The sequence below is a fragment of the Scleropages formosus genome, chromosome 11 (assembly GCF_900964775.1).
Source record: "Scleropages formosus chromosome 11, fSclFor1.1, whole genome shotgun sequence".
In the NCBI taxonomy this organism is placed as follows: Eukaryota; Metazoa; Chordata; class Actinopteri; order Osteoglossiformes; family Osteoglossidae; genus Scleropages; species Scleropages formosus.
Genome location: NC_041816.1, coordinates 30,921,602 through 30,947,680, shown reverse-complemented (window position 1 = coordinate 30,947,680; position 26,079 = coordinate 30,921,602). Strand labels below are relative to the sequence as shown.

Sequence of the window (26,079 nt, the reverse complement as noted above, 5' to 3'; positions counted from 1 at the left end):
GAAGAACAAGCAATTCTCAGGTGTACAAAGTCATAAGCGATACGCTCACATGGTCCAGTGAGTCTAATATGATTCTTTGTCAGAACAATTTAAGAGGAAAAGAGGAAAGCTGTTCAACAGGTTGCTCAGACACTCTGTGCACATCTGAGAAATGAGCAGAGACACAAGTCCAGGATATGTCCAGTGGTTCAGAAAAGAACCGTGACCTTAATTTTCCAGGTTTACTCTGATTAACGTACAGATGATAAAGCTCAATGTCAGTCCGGCGACTGATGAGCTGAGAAGGCGAAACGTAGAAACTCAAATCCCAAGTACGTCAGTGCCGTAGCTGTTGCTGCCGTCTGATTAAAAAGCTCTTCAGATGCTCCGTGAAATTAAATTAAATGAATTAAATTAAACTGCAGCTTTGAAAAAGTGTTAGAGAAAGTGCCTTTTACAGCTGGTTTCAGCATTTCAGTTTAGTTTGTACATCACGGATGTATGGAGAGCACAGGCTTCGGTGTCACAGTGTGGACGGAGTACTGTGTTACTGCTGGAGAGCAGGTTCCACAAGGGAGCCTGAGGGCAGTTTGTAGAGGGATTCAAATGGAGTTGGGACAAGACACCGGAGCACCTGCAGACTCACTGCAGACAGCGAAATTTGGCATCGCCAGCTTCTGCATGACTGGAAGAGAGAGGAAGTTTGGAAAGGAGTGTGAGCCTTGTGCAGGTCCCGGTGACCATGCGGCCGCGGAGCGTGAGACACATGAGGCTTCCTGCTGCGGTGCTACGCCTGAGCATCATTCAAGCACACAAGTTTCACAGCCCCTGCTGCCACATTCAGATGCATTCTGAACTCTGGCATAATAACGACTGAAATGTGAACTTGCGTACACACACATTCACCTCCACTCATACATGTTCTGCAAAAGCCCACCTAAGGCAAGTGTTGTATCTTTGGACATACTACTACATTGTACATTTTGATATGTAGCTGTTATTCTTTCTCATCCATTTGTTAAGGTTAAAATCTGCATTATGTCAAGTGGCTGTTTAGAAATGTGCTCTGTCCTTCAGGCATTAGGTAATAATATTTACCGCGTCTAAAGGTGAGGAAAAGCAACAAGAGAGAGGGGGGAAAACACGAGACACGGCAATGACAACGTGAGCACTGATCAGATCGCAGAGCGGTGTGGCTTTAAGTAAAAAAAAACAACACCAAACACTTGGCTTACAACACATAACAATATCACCTACAAACACCGCAAGCAGTTTATCCTTTTACAGCCTTGCGCACACCCACATGCTTGGTTTATAGAAGAGGGTGGAGAGTTTGAATGGGTGCGGCCCAGAGGAATCACAGGCGGCTCGTGGCACTGCCCGCTCACCTTGGAGCCCATCTCATGAGCCTTTTAACCAAAGGGAAAGCGAAGGACAGCTGTGGCTTTTTTATGTGATGGTTTTCTTCCCACCCAGCTCATCATCCTTCCGCTCTAGCCGCGTGTATGGCTCAAAAGCTGAGGAGCCACAACCGTACCCCGTGGCCAGTTCGTGGGTGCCTCCTAACATCGGCAAGGAGAAGCAAAGAGGTGGAGCAGCCAGCCGTGGTGAGGGTGGGGTCCCTAATGAGGGCAGCGACAGGCCAAAGCTGGCGCCAGTGCTGGTGTGACTCCCGCTTATGATTGTGGAGGAGCTCCTGCTGCTGCTGCTGCTACTGCTGATGCTGCCGCTGGTGCTGCTGCCCAAGAGGGAGCCATTGCCCTTGTGAGGGGCCAGGAGCGGGTTTGGGGGTGCAGGCACTGACAGCAGGCGCCCCTGCTCCAGTAGCCGCAGAATGTTGCAGGTGGCTAGTGACTCAGAGGTGGATGAGGAGCGCTTCTCTGTGTCCTTAGACTGGTCTTTCTTCTGCTTGGTGCGCCGGTTCTGGAACCAGACTTTCACCTACAGGACAGGCAGACAGTGGCAGGATGGGAAAAGCTTTGTCAACAGTGGAGTAAAACAACTTGTAATACAACTTTGCTGACACGTGCCAAAGGTGAATCGATGGATCCACTGTGATGTGACATTAGCGCATCACGCTGAGTACAAGCTGCAGAGGGAATATTTTCTGAAGGATGTCTTTTTCGACTTCCTACTTTATTCAAAACAAATGAGTGCCGAGGCCCTTTTCGTAGTAAAACTCCATGAAAAGATGAGTGAAACAGCACAACGGGGCATCTCAGGCAAGTGTCTCCTGGTGAAGATAGACAGCTCTCTTCAGAGGACAGGGCAATGGGAAAGACTGACCGAGGAAAACCGTCAGCCAAACCCCAACTGCATGTCTTGTGATGTTCTGGAACCCACAAAACACATGCAGCTGAAGCCAATGCGCCTTTTTTCGTGCACATTTCTGGCATGAAGCTGTTGACACAGTTAGAGCAGAGGGACCCTTTCCTGAGTGGGACAAAGGGCAGAAACTTCACTCGAGCTTTCTGGACACTTCCTGTTCCACTCTGTAACACTGTGCAGTTGGAATGTTTGCATGTTTCTGTCATACATGCAGTACAGCAAAAGCTTTTCCTTCTCCTCTGCACATGATTATTCCTCGTATGTTCCTGGGAGGCTATCAACTGGCAGCGTTGCAGTGTGGCCCTGCAATGTCCCCCCGGCCCCTTCAGCTGCATAGCAGAGCTTAAGGAGTTGGGGGGTGCGTTAGGTCCTGGACACTCACAGCCACAAAACCAAAGAGAGGTGAGCTTGTGCTGTTGATCTTTAATTAATGCAGAAGCTCTTCAACGTATGGTGGGGGTGGGGGGGGGAGATCAAACAACATCTAGTAGAGAAAGAGGAATCATTGCGATGAAATATGTATACAAGACTGACCGACTTTCCTCTCCCCTCCCTGGGGGTCGTTTCACAAGCGTGGAGCTGCACTCGAAGAAAGTGTGCCCACGACACAGTGAGAATCCATCTCATGGGAGGAAAACACCGCACTTCTCACGACTTTGTCTCATTCTTTCAGGTCGGCATATAAAATAGTCATGTCAGCCAATGTAAAAAATACAAGCTGGTCATACGTCTACTGAAATCCTGTTGATACAGAAGTAAAAATAAATATCACAACACTTTAATATATTATACAGTTTTTCGTGGTACTTTAAAAATTTACCAGGGTAGCATATGTAATACATTTCTTAGTCTGGCAAGCAGTAAATAAAAGAAAGTAAGTCTGAATACACACACACACACCGTCAGGACCGCTTGTCCCATATGGGGTCGAAGGGAACCGGAGCCTACCCGGCAACACAGGGCGTAAGGCCAGAGGGGGAGGGGACACACCCAGGACGGGACGCCAGTCCGTCACAAGGCACCCCAAGCAGGACTCGAACCCCAGACCCACTGGAGAGCAGGAACCCCGTCCAACCCACTGCGCCACTGCACCCCCCCAGTCTGAATATTAAAGTCAAATTAATTTTTATCAATACAGCTTCTTCTCTATAAGAATGACTCCTGTTATAAAACAATACCAAAGGACAAAGGCACGAGAACAGTTGATCCCAAAAAAAAGAGGTTTAATTAACACAACTCAAGCAAACCAAGCAGGAAGCAGCACAGCTCCTTTAAAGCATGAAATAAAGGAAAAATTAACTGTAGCTTGATGTGTGTGTTACTAAGAGCATACGTCCTTGCTTGGAGCCTCCTCTTAATTCCACATTAAGTGAAATAGAGACAGCGAAAAATAGTTACATGACTTTCCCAGAGTGTGGAGATTTGCTTGTGTGAGAAATCACACAGCTGATGAACACCAGAAGCGATTGTGTTATATGAATACAAGGAGTGACAACATAGGCAACTTGTATGGAAATGAGCTAGTTCAAGAAGAGAGAATCAGACAGAGATGACAGAGACGTCTAGGAGAATTAGAGTGACATCACTGGCAGACAGTGATTATTAAAAAATGTACGGGTCTTTGTGAACAGTATCGTCAAAAAACAAGTTTGCAAATTGCAGTTCTGAACAAAGTGCCAAATATAAACTATGTTACACCTCAGAATAAACAGTATAACTGGCTGAACAATATTTGTCACATGACCAGTAAAGGTGGTGATAAAGTCATTTCAATTTCTAGCAATAGATAGATAGATAGATAGATAGAAAGAAAGAAAGAAAGAAAGAAAGAAAGAAAGAAAGAAAGAAAGAAAGAAAGAAAGAAAGGCCTTCTGATTGGTCAGGACCACTGATGGGACCGTGTTTCTTCAGTCCATAGAACCTGTCACACTTAACTCCAGTGGTTCTATCAGTGTCATGATAATCGCAACAACATCGGTCTTTAAAGCCTTTCCTGTAGGAGGGCCTCCGTTGGTCTGTTGTGATGTGACAGAGAACTTAGGTCAATTGTTCGTGTTCACCTTATTCTCCCCTCTCGCCCCTCTGTTCAGTCCCCATTTAAATTTTCCAGTCATCTCTCAGTCACCCGCTCACCGACCCACATGCTATTTGCCCCCCTCCTTGTTTTCTGTCAGTGTGAAACGCCTGAGTGTGTGCAGAACGCCACAGTGCTGGACCGCTTTGTGCTGTTTGAGTTCATTTCAAGACACTCACTGAATGCCCTGCCTCAGCTTTACATAATCTAAAGCTCCAGCAGAAATTCGGGAAAACAATGAGAATCAAAGAAGGGAAGAAAATCCATCTTGAACATCTACACCATTGGGACTAAATCATCTTTAATGAGATAGAGGGTTCAGTGCTCGGGCACAGATTACAGGGGAATCTGGCCTGGCCTGGATTTGCTCCCATGTATACAGCAATGGGTCGCTGCTCAAAGGGCAGGGACACCAAACAAAACTGTGCACCCTGCATCTGTGTGACTTTAAACTATCCACGCGTTGTGGTTTTCATATCACAGCCTCGTCCAAAAATGTGGTCACCTGTCAAGAGGAGCAGGACAAGAACACATCTGTGATGAACTGAAAGTAGTAGCTATCTAAACGCGCATTTGAGCACTAACTGCATGACACCGTTACGGCCTCGGTGCCCATGAGGGACATGTTGGACACACGGAACAAAATCTGCCCATGAATTTCAGTTTTTGGAAATTGCTCTGTTTCTCACACCTTTCCAAGGAAAAGTTATTCAAGTTAAGTTACACATCTTTCTTCATTAAGATGAACAGTCGGTGTTGTTGAACAGCAGACTTCAGGACTACTGGAAGAGAATCCAGTTATCAAGAGAGGAACAAACCAGAGACAGGACATATTTGGCACTGCATGTGACATGTGTTTCCTCAGCCCTATCACCTGAGGAGCTACATGTGATCAGCAGAAAGTTTGAAAATACACTTGCCTTTAGCGGATTTGCCACATTTGGAAACAAAATGAACACTGGATCAGAAAGACCTATGTTGTATGTTATGAAACAAGTACACATTCCATTGCTGCTCTCCATGTTATTGCATTTTATTTTAAAACATATACTTGTATTTTATGCGAGTTCCGACTTTCCATTGCATCGCATATTCTCTGTGCATGAATTGTGCACTTAGTCTCATCCTCAGATTGCATCCAAGAATCCAAGTTGAAACAAACCATTCTCATTTTTTCAGTTTTATTTTACTTAAGTTGATGAAGTGTTGGTGTCAAGAGTAAATTCACAAATGAAAGCTTTAATGTTCATTATTTTTATCATGCATAATTTGTGCTGGTCTTGAAAACTCAAACAAGTGCTAAGATCAAACATAACTGGAACAAATTTCTAAAGACAAAGCCAAGACCATTTGTGGTTTCTGTGGACAAAAACAAAACACCATTGTAGTCTTGCTGGAAGAAACTATATTAAAGAAGCCCAGAGATACAGACATTTTATTAAGAGACTTAAATCATTCAACATAAATGTGCATGAGGAGCTATTATCAATAAATCTGCTGAAGACAGAATGGGATTGCAAATTTGTGTAATAATTTAAAGTAAGAGCATGTTACAAAATTATACAGACTGTAAAACTACTGAGGGAGAGTAGAGAAGTTTCTGCAGTGCAAACGGAATGGTTTGCCAAGAGTTCATCACAGAGCAAACAATCAAGTGACAGACACCTTCACCTTGAAGGGTCTGAAAGCCATTATCCTAGAAATCATTTTAAAAAAATGACAGGGCAAACTATTTTCATGTGTCTGATAAGAAAAAACACTCAGAATTCAATGCCAAATGCAATGTAAAAAGGACTTGTAGGCAGAGCCGAATTTTGGAGCATCTAGCCCTCAAATTTTCAACAGAAAAATGAATGTAATCTGTTGAGTATGAGAAAAGCTCTTTGTTCTACTTCCAATCTCAGCCCTTTGTTGAGCCTTCATGCTCCTTCTGCCCTGTTGACCTCACTGCCACCCACCTACTCCTTCTTCCACCTCCTCATCCAGTCTCTTTATCACCTAATTTCACCTGATTCCCCCTTCACCCGTGTGCCTTGATCCTTGCCCTGCCCCGTGCATTTCTGGAACACATGTCCAAGAGGGTTCAGCCAAGGGTCAATGCCTTCTTACAGAACTGCTGGTGGACATGGATCCGTAATCCGCCTTAGGAAAGAACACTTTGACTATTATTAGTTCCAGCTCTGCATCCTGTGATGTCGAGGTTTAGATAAGGCAATTAGGCTTATACTTGGCACTGTGAATGAGAGGATTCTTGTGCAGAGCTGGGAAGCCCTGCACTCCCAATGGTGGCCTCCAGCAGCACAAGCCATCTGCACTATGGGCCCTTAAAATGCATGGGATGTTAAAAATGATAACCTGATCATACACACAAATAAATGATTCCAAAATTAAAAGCTCAAGAGCAGAGTTAAAACATACTGAAAAATTATACATGTATTATCACAAAAATCTGCAGCACCGTGGCAATGCAAGCAGAACTATTGCCTTACAGAACAAGAGGACATGGGTTTGATCCCCGATTACGTTTCTGTGGAGTTTGCCTGTTTTACTTGTGTTCGTGTGCATTTCTTCCCACGGTCCAAAGACACATTTTAAGTAAATGGTGATTCCTAATTGTCAGTTGTGTGTGGGTGTGTGGGGCAGACTTGTTCTGGTCTATAGAAGAGCGACTGGCTGTAGGTAGCGTACTGTAGTGTATCTAGCACTTTAAGTTATCTTGGATGGAAAGGTATCAGCTAAATACTACAATGTCCATTGGAAGTCACTTTGGAGAAGAAGAATCTACTCAATCAGTAAATTTTAAATGTTATGCTGATGTAAAACAGGACAAAGCCTTGGATGAGGCCATTTCCAACAAAGCGCCCAATGATACAGACGGAGAAACTCTACACTACAGCTAACCACGAAGCATCACTAAATACACATACACCATGCGAAAAAGACATTTTCCACCAGAAATAGATCAATATATCATAACATGACATGACAGCACACCTGCTAGCACAGATTCCACACAGTGTCTGGGCTGTGTGCTAAGATGTGTTTGGCATGGTCTACATTTTCTCCTCATATTTTTGTGGGGTTTCTCTTAGTGCTCCACTTTCTTCTCAAAGACACATTTTAACCAATTTGGTGGTTTTAAATGACCTGTAGGGTGTGAATGAGTGGGTGAACGCACTGCAATAGACTGGCATCGACAGTGGAGCCTACCTTGTGTTCTGTGTTTCCAGGATAGGCTCTAGACTACAGTAACCCTGCACTTGACAGGCAAATTAATGTTAATGGATGGATGGATAATGATGCATCAAGTTGGAAAATGTAGACACGACATATGTCCATCAGTTCTTTGCACTACCATGCTGGCCTTTCCCAGTATCTGTACAACGTAGTACACAGTGTTTGGTGAGAGCACCAAGTTAGTCAGAACCACAGACGTGCTGGATTAGGGTTAGGATTAGGCAGAAAACACAAGATTGTACAAGATGATGCCAACAGCCTCCAGTCTGAGGGGACTGTGGAACTAGTAGGTGTCCAGCACCACTTACATGTCCTTCAGTTATTCTCATATAAGCACACAGCAACTCAGAGGAGTTACATCATAATTCTGGAGTTCAGTATGTAAACAGAAAGGCCTCATCACATTAAGCAGCAGTTCTCTACCTTGGGTCTACGAGGTTTACATTTATTTAGTTTACTTAATTTACATTTATTTATCAGACGTTTTTCTCCAAAGCGACTTCTAATGAACTCTATGTAGTGTCATCAGCCCACACACCTTATTCACCAAGGTGATAAGGTGTATGAGGTTTTATGAAGGTGTAGATGGAGGAAAAAGCACATTTGGGCTAAACATACTGTATAGTACACTGTTTAGCGGTATTTGATGCACCAAAGAAACTGATGGAGTTGGCAAGAAATCAGAATTAAAGGCCAGAAAAATAAAAAAAAAAATGTTGCAGAAATTGTTTCATGTGAGGGGACCAGTAAGTTGTAATATTCCATCAATATGAAGTTCCATCATTTGTGTGGATCAAATCAAATATTAATCAGAAAACATGTAGCAGTTAGAGAATAAGTGGAGCGAGTGTAAATAGGACACATTCCTCGTCAGTGTCATTACACATTCTGCTACACACTTTCTATGCTTTACACATTCAGCACCGTATTCAAGGAGAACTATGCCACCGTCTGTAGAATATGATTCCATAAAGATAGGGAAGAGAGGCTTATTTTAGCACCATTATGCCCAACATATCCATATTAACCTCTATTACAGTCACTGAGTGACAGGTACAGGTTTCACTGAGCTAATTTTTTTGTTTGTACTGATTTCAGAAATGGGGGGCGTGGTGGCACAGTGGGTTGGACTGGGTCCTGCTCTCCAGTGGGTCTGGGGTTCGAGTCCCGCTTGGGGTGCCTTGCGACGGACTGGCGTCCCGTCCTGGATGTGTCCCCTCCCCCTCCAGCCTTACGCCCTGTGTTGCCGGGTTAGGCTCCGGTTCACTGCGACCCTGTATAGGACAAGCGGTTCAGAAAATGTGTGTGTGTGTGATTTCAGAAATTGCTGAAAGACTTAAGTCCCCCCCCCCCCCTTTGCATATTTCATATGTTGTGTTTTGCACACCTGTGTGTCTTAGCATGGCAATTTGTGCTAATCAGTATATTTACTCTATTATTTGTACTGTGGGGGCGTGGGAGTGTGGTGGCGCGGTGGGTTGGAGCACAGTCCTCCTCTCCGGTGGGTCTGGGGTTCGAGTCCCGCTTGGGGTGCCTTGCGACGGACTGGCGTCCTGTCCTGGGTGTGTCCCCTCCCCCTCCGGCCTTACGCCCTGTGTTACCGGGTAGGCTCCGTGACCCCGTATGGGACAAGCGGTTCTGAAAGTGTGTGTGTGTGTATTTGTACTGTACTCTACTTGTACTAATAAACTATTTTTTGTATCAATACTATTTACTTTTACTCTAGTACATCTGTAAAGCTGAATTACAGCTTTATATACAGCTGTAATTTTACACTATTACATTTCTGTCACCCTATTCTTACTTTGGAATTTTTCACTTATAAAGTTTTGCCTATCTGTAAAACCAGTCAAGTCAAATTTACGGTGAAATATGAGAAACACCCCACCAGTGTGAGGCAACTTTTTCTGTGCCTGAGAACTATTAGCAAAAGCATACAGTATTAATAGACACATATCAGGTGTGACCAAAATAACATATGAGCAGCTTGTTAATACCATAAATTGTTAATATCATTTTAGTGTTTGCCCATGAGAGTTAAATACCTAACAGAGATCAATGTTGAGGTTTATCCTGCCTTTATAACCTGCTTTCAAATAACATTTAAAAAGTTCATTATATGCTTCCTTCATATTGTGAAAACACCTATTTAATTCATTTTTGTTGCATGGCCCAAAACCAGGCAATATAACAAATGGCCAGTATCACACCCGGTCCACACCAGGGAGGCCCTCAGACTTCCTGCAAACGGCCAAAAAAAAAATACTGTTAGATCTCAGATCAGCTGCTTAAAAGCCGTTGTTGATTTGATCTCAATTATTAAAGCAGGGCCAGTCAGTGGGGTGCTGTTCACCAGGGTCCACCTCACCCCATGCCTAGGAATCACTGCCTACCAGTTCACATTATGATAACAAATGTTATAACAAATCTTGGACTCCTAAATCTGTGACCTTCTTTAGCAGATACTGCAATTTACAGTTGAATGTAACTATGAACACATTTTCCTGACTTCATAGAAATGTAGCCAGTTTCACACATTTTTAGTCCTGTTCTCCTGAGAGGCACCACTACCTCCTACCGGAACAAGCAGTCTGGACCTATACGGCTTATTAAACCTAAGATGTGTACAGACAACGTTCACTCCTCCAAACCCCATTGCTATGATGCTGACATTCTGATGAGAAAGCAAGGGGAACTTGTTACGTGACTGGCAAATGGTTCTAGCAGCAGCTATAAAAGCAGGATAAGACCAACAAGTTACTGGAACTTTTTTTAACATTGGATCAGGAGTTCAGGTACATTGAGACTAACATCCTTTTGCAGACAAAGATGACAATGTATGTTTCAAGTGTAGCTGGGTGTGTAGTGTTCACTGTACTGGCCCCAACGGGATGTAGTAGTTTGCCTTAAGGAGGAAGTTACTAAAGTGGGAGAAACTGGCCAAATTTCCCTGAAGTTGGGAAAATGTTTCCACAAGTTACTGTCACGGAATTCCCCCAGGGCAGGAGCGCCAGACCCAAGCGCGGAACACAGGAAGGGCTTTCAAGGGGCAATCCAGAAAACATAGTCAAAAAAAAAGACAAATGGTCACCGACATGCAAACGAAGTTCAAAGGGAGAACCCGAGGAACAGGGAAGGAGTTATGGTAAACCAGGAAGTCATGGAGATACAGGAGAGGGTTCAGTGAGATGATGACAAGGGTGAGCAATCAGGGACCGCAAAGGCAAGGTAGCTAGATGAGTAACAACACTGAACAAGGTTCCACGTCTGCGTGTGCTCGGCGTCTCCCTTTTATGTGCCCGTCCCCTGATCAGCCACAGGTGCTCCTCGTTGTGCCGAGGGGGGCGTGACAGTTACCTTCAGTTTTAAATTCCAGTAACTGCCAAAGAAATTACAATTACAATAAATGCCACACAAGTTCACAAGAACAAGTGGTCAAAGGGTAGAAGATCTGTTTCAGCAAAAGGGTAAAAGATGCTAAATGAAGATGGATAAACAGCCAGCATTAATACACAGTGATCACTACATTAGTGCTAAAGCCAGCCCTTGCAGACAGAAACTTCTTAAAGTTCACTGAGCAGAAATGTCAAAGAAATACTCTTATTATGCTGTACTTAGCCAACACCACTGTCCAGTTCAGTTTTCAATGTTACATATCTAAGTGCCCAATGATTTGCCAATGGATAAAGCAAGGTGTTCTTAGTGGAGCGATTCTGAATGAATACCTGGCTTGATCAAGGGTAATACAGCAGGAAGTAGATTCAAAAGCAGGACCTTCAGACTGCAACACAACACTAATCAGGAGTTTACCTGTTAACCAGCTTCACGCAGGAATCTGTGAGAACGAAATACCCGTTTTGTCACACTTGCATTCATTTGTAAAAAAAGCTCCTTGCAACACTAGTGATTAAAGTCCAGCAATCTTGTCAATGTTGGACCTCCTTCTTCCGAGCAGAGGAGCAAATGATGTTCTCCACAAACCCACATTTGCGCCGTTTGATTGCCGGCGATTCTGTTTCAACAACAAAGATTCAGTTGTTCCAGTTCAGTACCCGGCTGCACGTGCATTGGCGGGGCGGGGAGGGGACTACAAAGCAGGAAGAACAAGCGGAATGTAGCGCTGGAACCGCAGATGTTCGCGGAGAATGAAACGGAAAGAAGAGCCACCTGCTGGAGGCCGGGCTCTCCGTCTTCTCCTCCTCCGTCCGCAAGGCGGGGTGGGGGGGAGCGCTCACTCACACACACACACTCACACACACACACCGAAACCGCTTTGTGCGGCGGTAACCCGGCAACACAGGGCGGAAGGGGACACACCCAGGACGGGACGCCAGTCCGTAACAAGGCGGGACTCGAACCCCAGACCCGGCGGGGGGCAGGAAAGGACTAATGCGCCTCCGCCTTCTGTTTTCATTCTCTGAGTCCACAAGGATTAGGCGAAACGAGCGCGACGAGAAGGTCGCAAAGCTGCGCTACAAAACTGGACATGAAGCGTTTTCCGCGCTTCTCCGCGCGCATTTGCCAATTTCGCCTCACAGAAGTGGGTGTCCGTGACCCTTCCCTAATTCACCCCCCCCGATACAGCCACATTCATCAGTGTACTTGCAAACTTTCCACTAGAAGGTCCGTAACAAGTGTTTTTACACAAAGTTACGCGGAAAACTGCGTTCCACGATATAATTCAGTACAAGAAAAATGCCGAAAAATTGCGTGCATTCAAACTAGAAGAGAAAACTACTACTAGTACATGACCTCTCTTTCAAACAAAGTCCTCGCTACGAATTTCCTTTTAATAATGCTGGACTCCGTTGTTAAAATATTAACTAAATAAGAAATTATAGGCCGGGAAACGTTCGTGTTAATGTCTACCCACCAATAACATTTCTGCCTTAAAAATGACCATAATCGATGGTTATAACAGCGCTTCTGTTGGTTTCCCCCGGCATATTAACATTTAAAAGGTTTTTTTTTTTTTCCTAGTCCATGAATCTCGAGGTAGAGACATGAACCATTATTACACACATTGTCATTGATTGACAGATATATACACTTTTCCTGTGATTATTTTGTACACTAATACTGTGCAATTTAACTTAATTTCCAGGTTTAGCTTAGTTCCCCAGTGATTCTGTATCAGGTGAGAAAGGTTGACACCTCAGACAGGTGATGTGACACAACAAGTGTAAGGACAGACACAGGAAAGATGTGCCTATTAGGTGTTTGGGGAAATCCTGGAAAAGCACCATGTTACAAGTTCACCTACAGGGTCACTTGTGTCCAGTTCTATGTCAACTAAGTGCAAGTTCAAAGGAACTACTGCAACACAAGCCCTGAATTTACACAATCATTGTCTTTTATACGTTCTTCACTTCCAGCTTCCTTCGGTGACTGGCTGTAATTTCGCTGTTAATTCATGAGGAAATACAGTAGCGGGTCAGTTATCTTTCACTGAGTGTTTTTTTATATTATACACGAAAACATATTTGTCATTCTTCCCATGACAACAAATTACATTCTTTTTCATTACAATTTGATAATGAATAAAAACATTAGGAGGTATTTGGACTTGAAAAGAGGGCAGATCAGAAAAAAAAACAGCAAGCTGTTTGGAATAATACAGTATTTTGCTCAGTTTCAATTTTATTTCACGAAACTGAATTTTGTTCACTGAGTAAGACCAAGGTGTGAAAACTGCAGCAATGAAACTAACAACAAAGATTCTAACAACAGATTTCTCAAAAAGGTGAAGATCAACTGAGCATGAAAGACCTTCATAGTTTCGGCATTAAAAATTAAAACAAGATGGAATTACTGATGTCTAGTTCAACACATTCGCAATGTTCCCCATGAAAAATATGACAACAAAGTTGCAAGTCGGTGCCAAAAAATTTCAATTTCAAATAGGCGTCCAAATACCCATAGTGTATGTGTGTGTGAGGGAGAGAGAGAGAGAGAGAGAGAGAGAGAGAGAGAGAGAAATGGGTTTAGGTAGTGTGTCACACTGTAGGTGACTGAGGGAACACACATACACACATACAGTAACAGTAGTACTCATTGCACTCCTACACACACTTCTACACAACACCTGTCCACATGCCCAGTAAAACATGGGCCACTGAAGCAGGTAGGCAGACACAGACACACACAGACACACACACACATGAACCTTCTCCTAGTGACCACAGTAAAGACTGTACAGTGTACAGTGCCAAGTTAATGCGCTTTTTTACATTATTTAGTAGTAACAACGTATTTCTCACAAGCTCATGATCTCTTTTGTGTAATTGCACAAGCCTGTGATACCATATGACACAAACAAGTGTCGATGAGCCGGTTTTTATTTTACTTTCCACCGTAAGTCGCCGCTGTGTCCCATGAGCTGCAGCATGTCCAGTTTCCCATTGATGATACATTGATTTCCAGGGCACGAGTAGCGCTACAACCTCATCTCTGAAGTTCATGTCATGTGTAAATGTTCTTGCTCTATGACTTTGAGATCATATCTGTTAAATAATGGATAAACCTTTATGCAGCTACTCCTGTAATGTAATGTAAATGTTTATTTAAAAAAGAAATCTTAGGGACGAGATCAGGAATCGTTGCTATTCGGACAAAGTTTTATTCAGATACTTGAGTGATGAACATTGGCAACAAACTGCACTGAAGAATCACGAGTCAGTCTGTGTCTAAGTGTCTCTTCCTGCTGATGAACACAGTATTTTCTATGAGATGTTCATCGCTTTGTCTGGTAACTGAATCATGTAAATGTGGATGTAACGCACACAAGAGGCTCGATTTCAGTCTCACAGGAGACTTTAAGGCTGAAACTTGAACTAAAAGACACAAAGATGCAAAGTCTGCGCACAAGGGACATGACGTCATTTGATATCTTCACCGACCTTGGCATTTTATAGCATCTTGCTATTTTACCATATCATGCACATCCCACAAGTTTAACCCTCCAAAGGCTCACAAAGAAACTTGTTGCCCGACGCTGCTGGTAATTTCCGATTTTCTGTATTTACAGCACATTTATTACAAGCTACACCTTCAAAAAGATTCAGAAGAAAACAAACACACTAAAGTACCAAATATACTACAGTCAACGACGTTCTGGCATCATATATTTGATCAGAATATTGAAAATACGTATATAACATAAGGATAAATCTATTTGAAACAGACATGCCATGGAGAACAGTCCATGCAATGTCCATCAATGCCCAGCGTCATCATTCATTTAACAAAAGTTGTCATTTGTCTCACCAACAATATGCACACAGTGAATTTAATTAATATAATCAATGTGTGTGTGTGTGTGTGTAATCAAAATGTAGGCCAATTGTACCGGAAATTGTTCAGTAAACCTGTGTTTGTTCATATCGCCATCACCCCTGTGCGTAACACGTGTTTGCGTTCAGCTTTTACTGCTTTTACTGCTTTTTACTGCTCTGCTCCCAGTATAACATGTCTCATCTCCCCGATACTGATAGGTTGTCACTCCACTCTATTAGCGAAGCGTGTAAATAGGAAATCTTGTCCCTCGGATCCACGCTGCATGAAATAAGTAACTTGGAAATGTGTGACGTGTGGAAGGGAGTTGAAACGCAGAAAAAAAGGCGTCTTGATCGCTCAGAAAAAAAAAGAGAAAACAAGCGCCCTTTATTTATTTTAATTTATCCTCACAGGGACACTTTATTTGTATTATTGTCCGTCTGCCGAACGCCGCAGCAAAGTTGGAAGAAAAAGCCGTTTTTGCGCGTCCAGAAACACGACTGCTGCTGCTATGCTTACAGCGCGAGATGCGATTGACTATAAACATGATTTGCTTTCCTCCGCTTCTCTCGCGCGACACTGACTGACCACACGTGACGGGGGGCTGGAGGGGTGAAGTCCGTTTATTTCCACGGAAAATGGGACAGCGTGAACCGCGGCTCGAACAAAGTCCGAGCCCAAACACTGACAATCAGCGAGGCCCTTTTAGCCACAATGTCCATCCCGGTTCACTGCACACGAGGGAAAAATGTTTAAGGTAAACACATTTAAGATCACGTGACTCAGGACAGACGCATTTGAGGGTCTCTTCATAAGAAAGAGCACATCTGGACAGGAGGACTTACTTAGACAATTACCAACACAGACAGCAGCGGTCAGTGTGACGCGTTCTCGGCACAAGAGCTTGTTTTTTAAACGTTTCACATTTCTCCGCTGCTTCAGACAGTGAACACTTGTTGATTTCTTAAGCACATTAGGAAACATTAATTAGTGAAGAAACGCAACGATTTGATTCGCGTTTTTGCGTTTGTTTTAAAACGGCCGAAATTCGCAGAGTAAGCTTGAACCTGACTGATCTCAGTGGAGAAAGAAAGAAAGAAAGAAAGAAAGAAAGAAAGAAAAGCGGACTACACTGTAGACCGTACCTCACGTATTTGCTGCACTTCAACATATTTTTTTTACATATTCAAAATTACGCAGGGAATCAAAGAATAAAATCAGCACACTGCACAAATAATACAATTACCGATGACAAAAGAATGACCAATTATAATCTTAAGTGGTACATTGAATATTTAATTATCAGTGCAGGCCAAAAAGTACCCGCGTAATGTTTTACATTATTTTTTCAGAAACAATATCGCGCATACGTTTCCACTTTTCCTCATATTCTTTCGTTTCTTCACATCCCCGCTTCTTCACACCTACCGATTCTTTCACAAACTAACATTTGATTTCTAGTTGGGAAATGGTGGAAAAATCCAGTCTCTGACCCTCAAGCCTCCTATATTTGACATGGAAAACAGCCAAAACGACGTACCATGTATAACTTTAATAAAACTTAGGCATGTGAAGGTTAGGTAGGAAAGGCCAGAATTCAGAAAATATGTCTACAAATTATTGCCCCACATTCTTCTTTAAAAAATACACACACACACACACACACACAGTATCAGAACCGCTTGTCCCTTACAGGGTCACGGGGAACCGGAGCCTACCCGGCAACACAGGGCGTAAGGCCGGAGGGGGAAGGGGACACACCCAGGACGGGACGCCAGTCCGTCGCAAGGTACCCCAAGCGGGACTTGAACCCCAGACCCACTGGACAGCAGGACTGCGGTCCAACCCACTGCGCCACCGCACCCCGTCTTAAAAAATAATATATCCAAAACCTTCTTAATAATAATATGTTTAAAAAAATCTGTATGACACAAATATGTAAAGCAACAATGGGATCATTTATTAAACTCACAGAAATTGTCAGTTAATTTAGAAACGTGATCGCACATTTAAAATGTAATTAAATTCAAATTGTGTTCAAATATTGCTAGGTAGCGCAAACAGATTCTAAAAAGCAGTTTCGGAATACAGTGGACTTGTTGTTTTGGCAGGAGGAGAAAGCAATGAGACGCATTTTCAACCAGGCTATTGTCATTTTGGTAAGGAGCTTTCAGTTTAATCGCAGCTACAATTTTTTCTTTGAAATGAACATTTGCTCTCCAGGAAAACTACCCGACAACAAGATACTTTTGGAGTGCAAGGATTCCACTCCGATGTGCGCGCATTTACACCAACATGTAGACACACAGAGTCTGCACCATAACATACCTGTTGAAATGTACATGACATACATATGAATGCTGTTTTAATTTTTGCAAGATTGTATTAAGAATTGTTTTTATTGTAATATAAAATACTGGCTACATTCAATGAATCACATATACCATTAGTTTTAATTAGTTAAATTTTATTTAATATAAGCTATTATACCATCTTTACAGTGAAATGTAACAAAATCAAAGCAGAAATGCACACGACTAAATGAACAAAAAACTTTTCCGTTGAACGGCATCACAGTTGCTATGGAAACCGTTAACGGAGCCTTAAACCTAGTGTCGTGTAGTTCGTAAGCAAGACAGATTGCCTTGAGAATTATATAACAATTAAAACGGAACATAGCTGAGCAAAACTCATCAGAAGAAGTTCTGGTAAACTGTACAGGTCACTCCCACATTTGCGTCTCTTTTTAGTGAAACTGAGCTCAGTTTCATTTCAGCAGCCAAGGCCTACAGAATTCGTACCTGTCATTTACTTTCTTATTATTATTATTATTATTATTATTATTATTATCATGATATATATAATATATAATATATATTTTCAATAATAATAATAATCACCTTTTAAATTGAATTTCATTCATACTGTGTCTTTATGACGTCTCGGGAGTTAGGAATTTATTTGTATTGTCCGTTTAATGTTAAGTATTGTTAATTGTTAATTTAAATGTAAATTTGCTACATGACAAGGCGGGCTACATCAACTCCGCGAAATAAATTCTTTCAATCATGCATGTATTTTCATGACATCTTTACTACTAAGCACTGCTTCCGTTACCATACAGCTGGTAACTGCAACCTGCGGCCCACACAAGAGCGCGGCTTATTACTGGCATTACATGATTTACAGTAACATTTATAATCTAGCCATAGCAGTGTCGTGGTGAGGAGAAAACCACACCCACAAACACACACACATACACACAGAAACACACACGGAGTATTATTACATAGTAATATTATACACATGATAAGGACAAATTTCGGCAGGTGTCCCACCTGCGTCTCCGAGAGGTTGAGCTGCCGCGCGAGTTCGGTGCGCTCGCGACCCACCACGTACTGGCAGCGCTGGAATTCCAGCTCGAGGCGGTAAAGCTGCTCTGCGGTGAAGGAGGTTCGCGTGCGTTTGGGACGGTCGAGGTCGAGACCCCTGGGCAGGACGATCTCCCGGATGGTCCCCTTGGCGTCTGTGGATCACACACACCATACACGCACTTGTTTTATAAGCTGTGAGGAAACAGTGTAGCTACATTTCTTCTCGCCACCACCCATCGAGCCGATTCATCACTGTAGACATTTAATAAATGCATTCACAAAGTCCAGCACGCGTTCTGGCAAGTTCAGCTTCAAAATATACAAACCAGCTCATTGCGACTAAGCAGAGCGCAAGAGACCAAACAATTATTCTGAGGAAATTAATTAAGGTCAAGTAAGAGTTCCTTCGATCTGCTCGATGAGTTCAACACCGCAAGAGAAGAGAACACAGCCTGCCTGGTCTTGCACACTGGACCTAAACGATACGTTTCGTGCTTCTTCCCGAATATTGCTTCGATCTCGGGCCTTCTTCAGCTACTGCCTAACATGATCATGTAGTCAGTTACTAGAAATATTTCGTCTTGTGTACAGTGTTCCTCCACTGTTTTGGGCGATCTCACAAAACACTTAGTTGTAGCACAGCTCGTGCACCTGCTTCACACGACCAGTCCAAACGTTTATTGTTCGACGCTTTATTTTTTCGTGCAACTGACAATATATTCACTGTGAATATAATTACTTTGTTATGTACTGTGTTAAGGGTCGGGGGGATGTACTCGAAAATGTCTGCAGCCGGCTGGCCGTGTGTTGAGACAGGATTTACAACAGGGTAAAACATACTATATACAGGCGTAGCGAGGAACATACAGCGTACTGAACCCCCAACTCCGCAGCAAGCTAAATTCTCCAGTATTTCCATACACTCTTCCATTTTTCGTCGCCCAGCCCCCTACATGTTTTTACCGTCTTTATCGGACAGCATGATATTATTCATTATTATTATTGTTGTCCATCTAACGTTACACTCAACGTAAAAATTACAGAAAAAGTTACTGGCGAGAAAAAAGTGGACAAAAATTTGCGTCGTTTCAGCGCAGCTGTCAAAAGACATGTCCTCGTGTCTCCAATGGACAAATGAGTTCTTTCTGGTTCCATGGCTATGAGTGCGGCGCAGCAGGGGTTAATAACTGTGGCGAGCAGCGCTGTCACACTGGTGCTGTCGGGCCGCTGGGGGTGTCGCGTTTCCTGCAGCCCAGCGCTGCACTGATTGCGCTTCACGGAGCAGCTCATTGGAATCCCGACGTCCTTTTCTTTTGTCGCAGCCGTGCTGAGCTGTCACTGCGAAGTGTCATTTATGTGCTAACCGTCCGTTTGCACACGTTTCTTTACGCTCCTCTCAGTGTCATTTTCTCCGTTCCAGGTTCTTTCAGCACTACTTTGTTGCATATAAGCCGGTGTCTTAGGCTCGTAAGCAACGTGCAGTGTCCGCCGGGATTAATGAAGCATCCATCCATCCGTCCATCATCCATCCATCCATCCATCCCATTGTGAAAGCGTTAAATGCTTCAGCGAATAGTAAGCGTAATTTTAATAATTTCTTATCAATGAAGGTCTGCAACAAAAAGCAAATATAAGACGTTTCCAAATTGTCTTATTATATAATGAATAATATAGAAGTAACTACTTCAGTTAAACAGTTTTTACCCAAATTACTTAATTTTTAAAAGGCAAAAAACAGTGATGTCCATCTACGAGACCGAGTACTTAAAACGACGCTCATTATTGATTATTCAGTTGTACATTTTAGGAATAAGCGCTGCTGTCTCACGTTACTTTGGGCTGTTCGGACGCAGGTTCGAATCGTGGACTTTATTTGCTTAAGTGTTTGGGTATGTTTCCTCCGACAACACAAAACATGATGGACTTCAGCAGGTGAACTGATCACTCCAAAAGCCCTTTGCGCACTTTCTCTCTCTCTCTCTCTCTCTCTGTCTCTCTCTCTGTCTCTCTGTGTGTGTGTGTGTGTTTCTTTAGGCTCCGACGCTGACGGCAAGGGTTCCCGACAGAGGCCGCGAGAGTGACTTTAGGAATAATAATGAAAACATTTATAAGTTCAAACGCAGCCAATATTTGTCTTAATCCGCCACAAATAGGAGAACTAATGTTGGACGTTGTTTTAAATCCCCTTCTTATGTTTCTCATTGAATTGAATGAAGGACGTTTTCCCCTCGGATCTTAAAAGGACTTGAAAGCGGCGGTGATGCTGCCGGGGGTGGGGGTGGGGCAGTGAAGGAGAAACAATTTCAAGTTTTACTCTTTCAATGTCTCGCAGTTTTCGGGCACAAAAATCGGAGCCCTCATTTCAGCACCGACAGACACCGTCACTTCCACGTACAAACTGGGATGTTGAGTCTCATTGTCGTTCACAGTGTTAACAAAGTTCAGTGTAAAAACAGAAGTGGCACTTCCGCGCGATCGACCCTCAAATGTTGACGCATCCCAGGTTTTGACGCTTGCGCTTCAAGTCACGTGTCTTCAGCGCCGCGCTCCTATTCACGGAACCTCCCGCATCGGAACCGAGCACACGTGTCGGTGCAGCTCTGCTCCAAACTGGGATCAATGTATTACAGTATTATAAGTACAGTACAATATTATACACGAATGTAGTCATCTGGTCAGTCTTGGGCTCCAACAGCCGCATGATAGAAACAGCTAATCCACAGTTACACTGATTGCTACAAATGATACTGTAGTGCAACACAACAGCACCGCAGGATCCAGTAACACACACACACACACACACACACACACACACACACACACACACACACACACACACACACACACACTTCCTGAACCTCTTGTCCCATACGGGGTTACGGGGAACCGGAGCCTACCCGGCAACACAGGGCGTAAGGCCGGAGGGGGAGGGGACACACCCAGGACGGGACGCCAGTCCGTCACAAGGCACCCCAAGTGGGACTCGAACCCCAGACCCCCCGGAGAGCAGGACCCGGTCCAACCCACTGCGCCACCGCGCCCGATCCAGTAACATTCATATTAATATTCACATCGTATAGTACAGCACCTCCAGCTGCACAAGTATTCCTCATAACTGCTCTTGTCAGTACTGTACGTTCCACAAGCAATGGTAGCGACTGTAAAACGTTTACTTAAAGCAAGAGGTAAAATGCGAAACAGTGATTTTGACAATTCTAAGGTGAGATCTTAAATCCCGACTTAGACAATCCTTCGAAAAGGCCTCGAAAAAGTACAGTACTGCACTTGTAACGTGTCACGTTGCTGTGTAACTTACTGTAACAGCGAATCAGCGACACATTTACTTTACCGGTGTCGCACCGGCGTTTCGCCCAAATGCTTCACTTTATTGCTCGCCCTACACACCAATGTCCAGCACCTATGTAAAATGGTGTAAAATGTGTAAAGTCGTGGACGCATGCATGATGGAAAAAAGTAAGACTGTCACGGGGGTGGGGGGTCTCTTTTACGTACATACATCCGTCTAGTGTAACAATAGGGACTATTGTTATATGCTGTTGCAGCAGGTGCCAGTTTTAGAGTGTGCGCCGGGAGAAAAATAGCCCACGCAATGTGAGCTTGTAAGTGCAGCGTTTGAAGTTTATTAAACAGTTACTTTAGAACTGCTGGGATTGTCTGTCTTTATTGAGAAAAAGAGGCAAAATAAAACAAATAGAACAGAGAGATGATGTATCTCTATATAATCCTGTGTATCACACAGAGGCACAAACATCATAAATAAAGACCAATGTGTGTATAGTCTCAGCGAGCGCCACCACGCCTACTGGCTTCTGAAACGTAATTCTGCATTTGGGTGTGTGCGCGTGCGCTTTTGTGCTACGTCTATTTGTAGTGTCACTGAACTTGATGGACAGCTGACCTTTCTGTGACCCACGTTCTCACGAGGTATCAGCGCATTCAGTGAGGAGCTTTAAAAACAAATAGTGACACGAGGGATTGCGGACTTATTCCGCCTGCGTCCCGGCACACATACTGTACATCATGGTCGAGCCCATACTGAACATCATATTATGGTCAAGCACAGACTGTACATCATATGATCGACCCCATACTGTACATCATATGGTCGAGCCCATACTGTACATCATATGGTCGAGCCCATACTGTACATCATATGGTCAAGCACAGACTGTACATCATATGGTCGAGGACATACTGTACAGCCAAACACTGCTTGGGGCTGCGGCTCGCGCTCGTGCGCTCGCGCCAGCCAGGGCTCTGCTCGACAAAATTGCGTTTACTGTACTTACTGTGCAGTGACTCGCCAGGCTTGCTGGTTACTTACTGGAACAAACGCAAAAATGACACATCATGGGCCCCTACAAATGTGTATGTCAGTAAAACAGAACAGCAGGTACTGTAGTTCACTGTAAAACAGACTATTATTAAAAAAAGAGCAAGTGATCCCAGCATCTAGAAATCACAGCGCTGTCACTGAAATATTTAATAAAACACATAAAATTTATACATAACATCATGCCCTGTCCGCTGTCTGCGTGTGTTTCTAAAGTGAATTTGAGAAAAGGGTCAATTAAACAACAGAGCAGGAAGTAATCATTTTTACCACATTCATTCATTCAAATATTAATTTATCTACCACATTCATTCATTCATTCATTCATTCATTCAAATAGTCATTTATTTACCACAATCATTCCGTCACACGGGAGTCTTTTGATCCCGATTTATTCCACAGCAGTAAAGGGAAAAGAAACAGTTAAACTTTCGAGAGGAACCGTTTGCTCGACTGTGAACATTCCGTGCATTTCACGTACTCAGAAACACCAATAAATGCAGCAAAATATGAAGTCCTAGAAATGTTAAGGCCACTATGATGGTCAAATAGAAAGTGCTCGATAAACATGTACGTGTTTGTTATGATCTGTGGATTAATTGTAAACCAATTTGTTTAATAACTGAAAAGCTTTTAATGCAGTTACTTGTGTAATGTACACTGGTTCATATGGTGGAATGTGACAAATTGACGGTACACTACTTTAGAATCACGTGTCTGCATCCAAGCCTCTTCTTCTGTTCATGTGACGAACTTTTCGTTTTGTTCTCGGAGAGAAGTGTTTCCTCGGCGAATGGATGTAAATTTGCATCGAGACCAAAGTCCTCAATGTCACAAAATTAAAGTGTATATAAACTATTTTTTACTAAGCTAAATCTACAATATGGTTAGTAAAAACGGAACAAACTAACATCTTAGTCTTGTGTATTATCTCAAGGAACAACTGAATTTAGGTGTGACTCCACTGGTTTAAAGAAAAACATGAATATGAATGTGTTGCAAAAATGGAATAACTTTAAAATCGGTCATAGGTGTTTAAATATATATATATATATATATATATATATATTAGATTATATACATACATATATATATATATATAAAACACCTATATATAATATATAGAAATATATATATATAATTTATTAGTCGTATATATATATATATGACTAATCAGATAATTTTTATATATATATATTTATTTATATTGTAATGCGATAAATATATTATCTATATTTATCTATCACATTGCTGTATGTTAGTAATGTAAGACACAAATAATATATGTAATACCCCAAAATGTGTACATTTTGCGTTTCGAAATATAAATGTGCGATATTGTGCCGTTACCTTGCATTTCTAAAAGTGAAAAATTTAATGTAAAACAACGTGTCAGTCATGTCTATAAAACATACAAGATGTACATTAATAGAGTACAATTATATCACAGTATAACACTATAACACACACATTATATACACTATAACACTATAATAACATTATATGTGAATATTGTTACTTGTATATACATAATAGATAAATATATAATATATCCGTATATAACATTTAAATGTATCAGATATGTATATAAAAGTAACAGTATTCATTGTACAATGACAAAAATGTAATAACGGTATTAGTACGCTCTTCACAGTTAAATATGTTTTAAATAATAAACCACAGTGCTTCATATGACTGAATGTACTGAAACGGCTCACAACGGCTAATTTCAATTAATATTGTTAACTTACTTTTGACCCTTTTACATAAAAATAAATCTAAATTTCATATTAAATTGTTTGTGTTCTTGTGGAATAAATTACTTGACACTTTATATTTTTCCTTATTTCCGTAAAGTTTTGTAATAAATGTTAGCTGTATCTTGTCTCTATTATTAGTAGTAGTAGTAGTAGCAGTAGTAGTGGCAGTAGTATCTCTATCGTTGCTTTTGTTGCCGTTAGTAAGTTTTGAGCTTTAAAATCAGACATGAGGCAAAGGAAATACAGTACGTGGGAAGCGTGCGATCAATGTAATGTTGAAAAACACTGTACTGCACTGTACTGTACTGTATAAGGTGTAATGTGTGCACACATTTGCTCTCACTTTGGCCACATCATCATGCAGTCGGTTGCCGTCAGTGCTGTCAGTCAGTGTTGATAACAGACAGGTTTTAATGGACGCAGCGGAACAGACGTTTGTCGAACGAACTTAAGTTTAACGTCCCCGACAAGTTCATCGCTGTTGCGGTTCGGTTCGGTTCGCTTCTTCACTTACCCCTCACTAAAATCCTCCGGCAGTACTCCGGGTCTACTCCTAAAAGTTTCTCCTGGCCCTCCTCGCTCGAGGAAGTGGGGGTCGAAGCGGACGTCGCCGGGGTGTCGGCCGTGTTCTGCCGGGGAGACCCGCTCCCCGGTTCGGCGCGGCACTTGGGTTCTCTCGCTCTCGCCCGATCCCGATCCCGATCCCGATCCCGACACAGCAGGTTGGATCCGGTGAGGAGGCTCCGCTCTTCGGCCACCGCATCGCCCATACTCGTCGCCTGATCGAACATGTACGTAACGCAGATGCGTTTTGATCTTCCTTTTTCTGTAGCTACTTTTTTTTTTTCTTTTTTTTTTTTTAAATTCTAGCCTTTGGTTTTATTTTCCTGTCACAGTTCTGGAGCCGAGGGAAAAGCGGGTGCATCGGCCGTCACAGAGCTGCGCTTTCCCTCGCGCTCTTTCGGCATCATGTGCGCTCGGCGGGTGGGAGCGCTGAAGGTAACGGGAGCGGTAAAGGGTAAACGGGAGCGGTAAACCACAGAGCCCCGCGAAGCGGGGGGCCCCGAGGACCCGTCCCTTGTCCGGCTACACGGGCGCTTTCAGTCCCCAAAAGCACCCTGCACACACATGCTGAAAGGAAGCAACTCCGGAGGACGCACGGGCCAAGGAGCCCAAAGGGTGCAGGTAACTGGCGGCCGCAGTCCGCCACGAACACGTCCCCAGTGGAAAGTTGGGTCGAGTCCCGCAGAGCGCTTCAGCCCTTCGCGACGCGGCTCTTTCGCCGACGCTCTGCCGCCATGTGCGTCACTTGGAGTGTGAAGCTCCGCTCGGCATCACTCACTCAGTGTCTCTGTCAGAGACAGAGTGTCTCCGCTACGAGGAAGGAAGGGGACAATGCCTTAATGTCACGTTAGTTCTGCTGTCACTTTGACGGGGACACTTTGGTCACCTTCGCCTGCCGGTGCGCACAACGCTCGGACGCGCATCACCACTTTGAAACGGGGGCCGGCGAACCACCTTTATGACGGAGGCGAGAGGCACAGCTCCCAGGAGAGGAGGGGGCGGGTAGGTGGGCGGGCGGGCGCGTCTTTAAACGCGCTGTCATTCCTGACGTCATTTCCTGTCCGCACAATGTAGCCTTTGATTGGTAAACAAGGTTTCACAATTTCACGCGGCGGGGGGGGGCGGTGTGGGGGT

At 43.2% G+C, this 26,079-nt stretch overlaps 1 protein-coding gene across 1 annotated transcript; it reads right to left on the bottom strand.

Moving 5' to 3' along the window:
• Positions 1-1,032: 1,032 nt before the first annotated feature.
• On the bottom strand, positions 1,033-25,893 carry vax2 (ventral anterior homeobox 2). Its single transcript, XM_018735383.1, has 3 exons — positions 24,896-25,893; positions 18,232-18,419; positions 1,033-1,920 (listed from the first exon to the last, which is right to left on the bottom strand). The coding sequence occupies exons 1-3, from the start codon at positions 25,170-25,172 to the stop codon at positions 1,429-1,431; spliced, it is 957 nt and encodes a 318-aa protein (XP_018590899.1). The 5' UTR covers positions 25,173-25,893; the 3' UTR covers positions 1,033-1,428.
• Between the last annotated feature and the right edge of the window lie 186 nt (positions 25,894-26,079).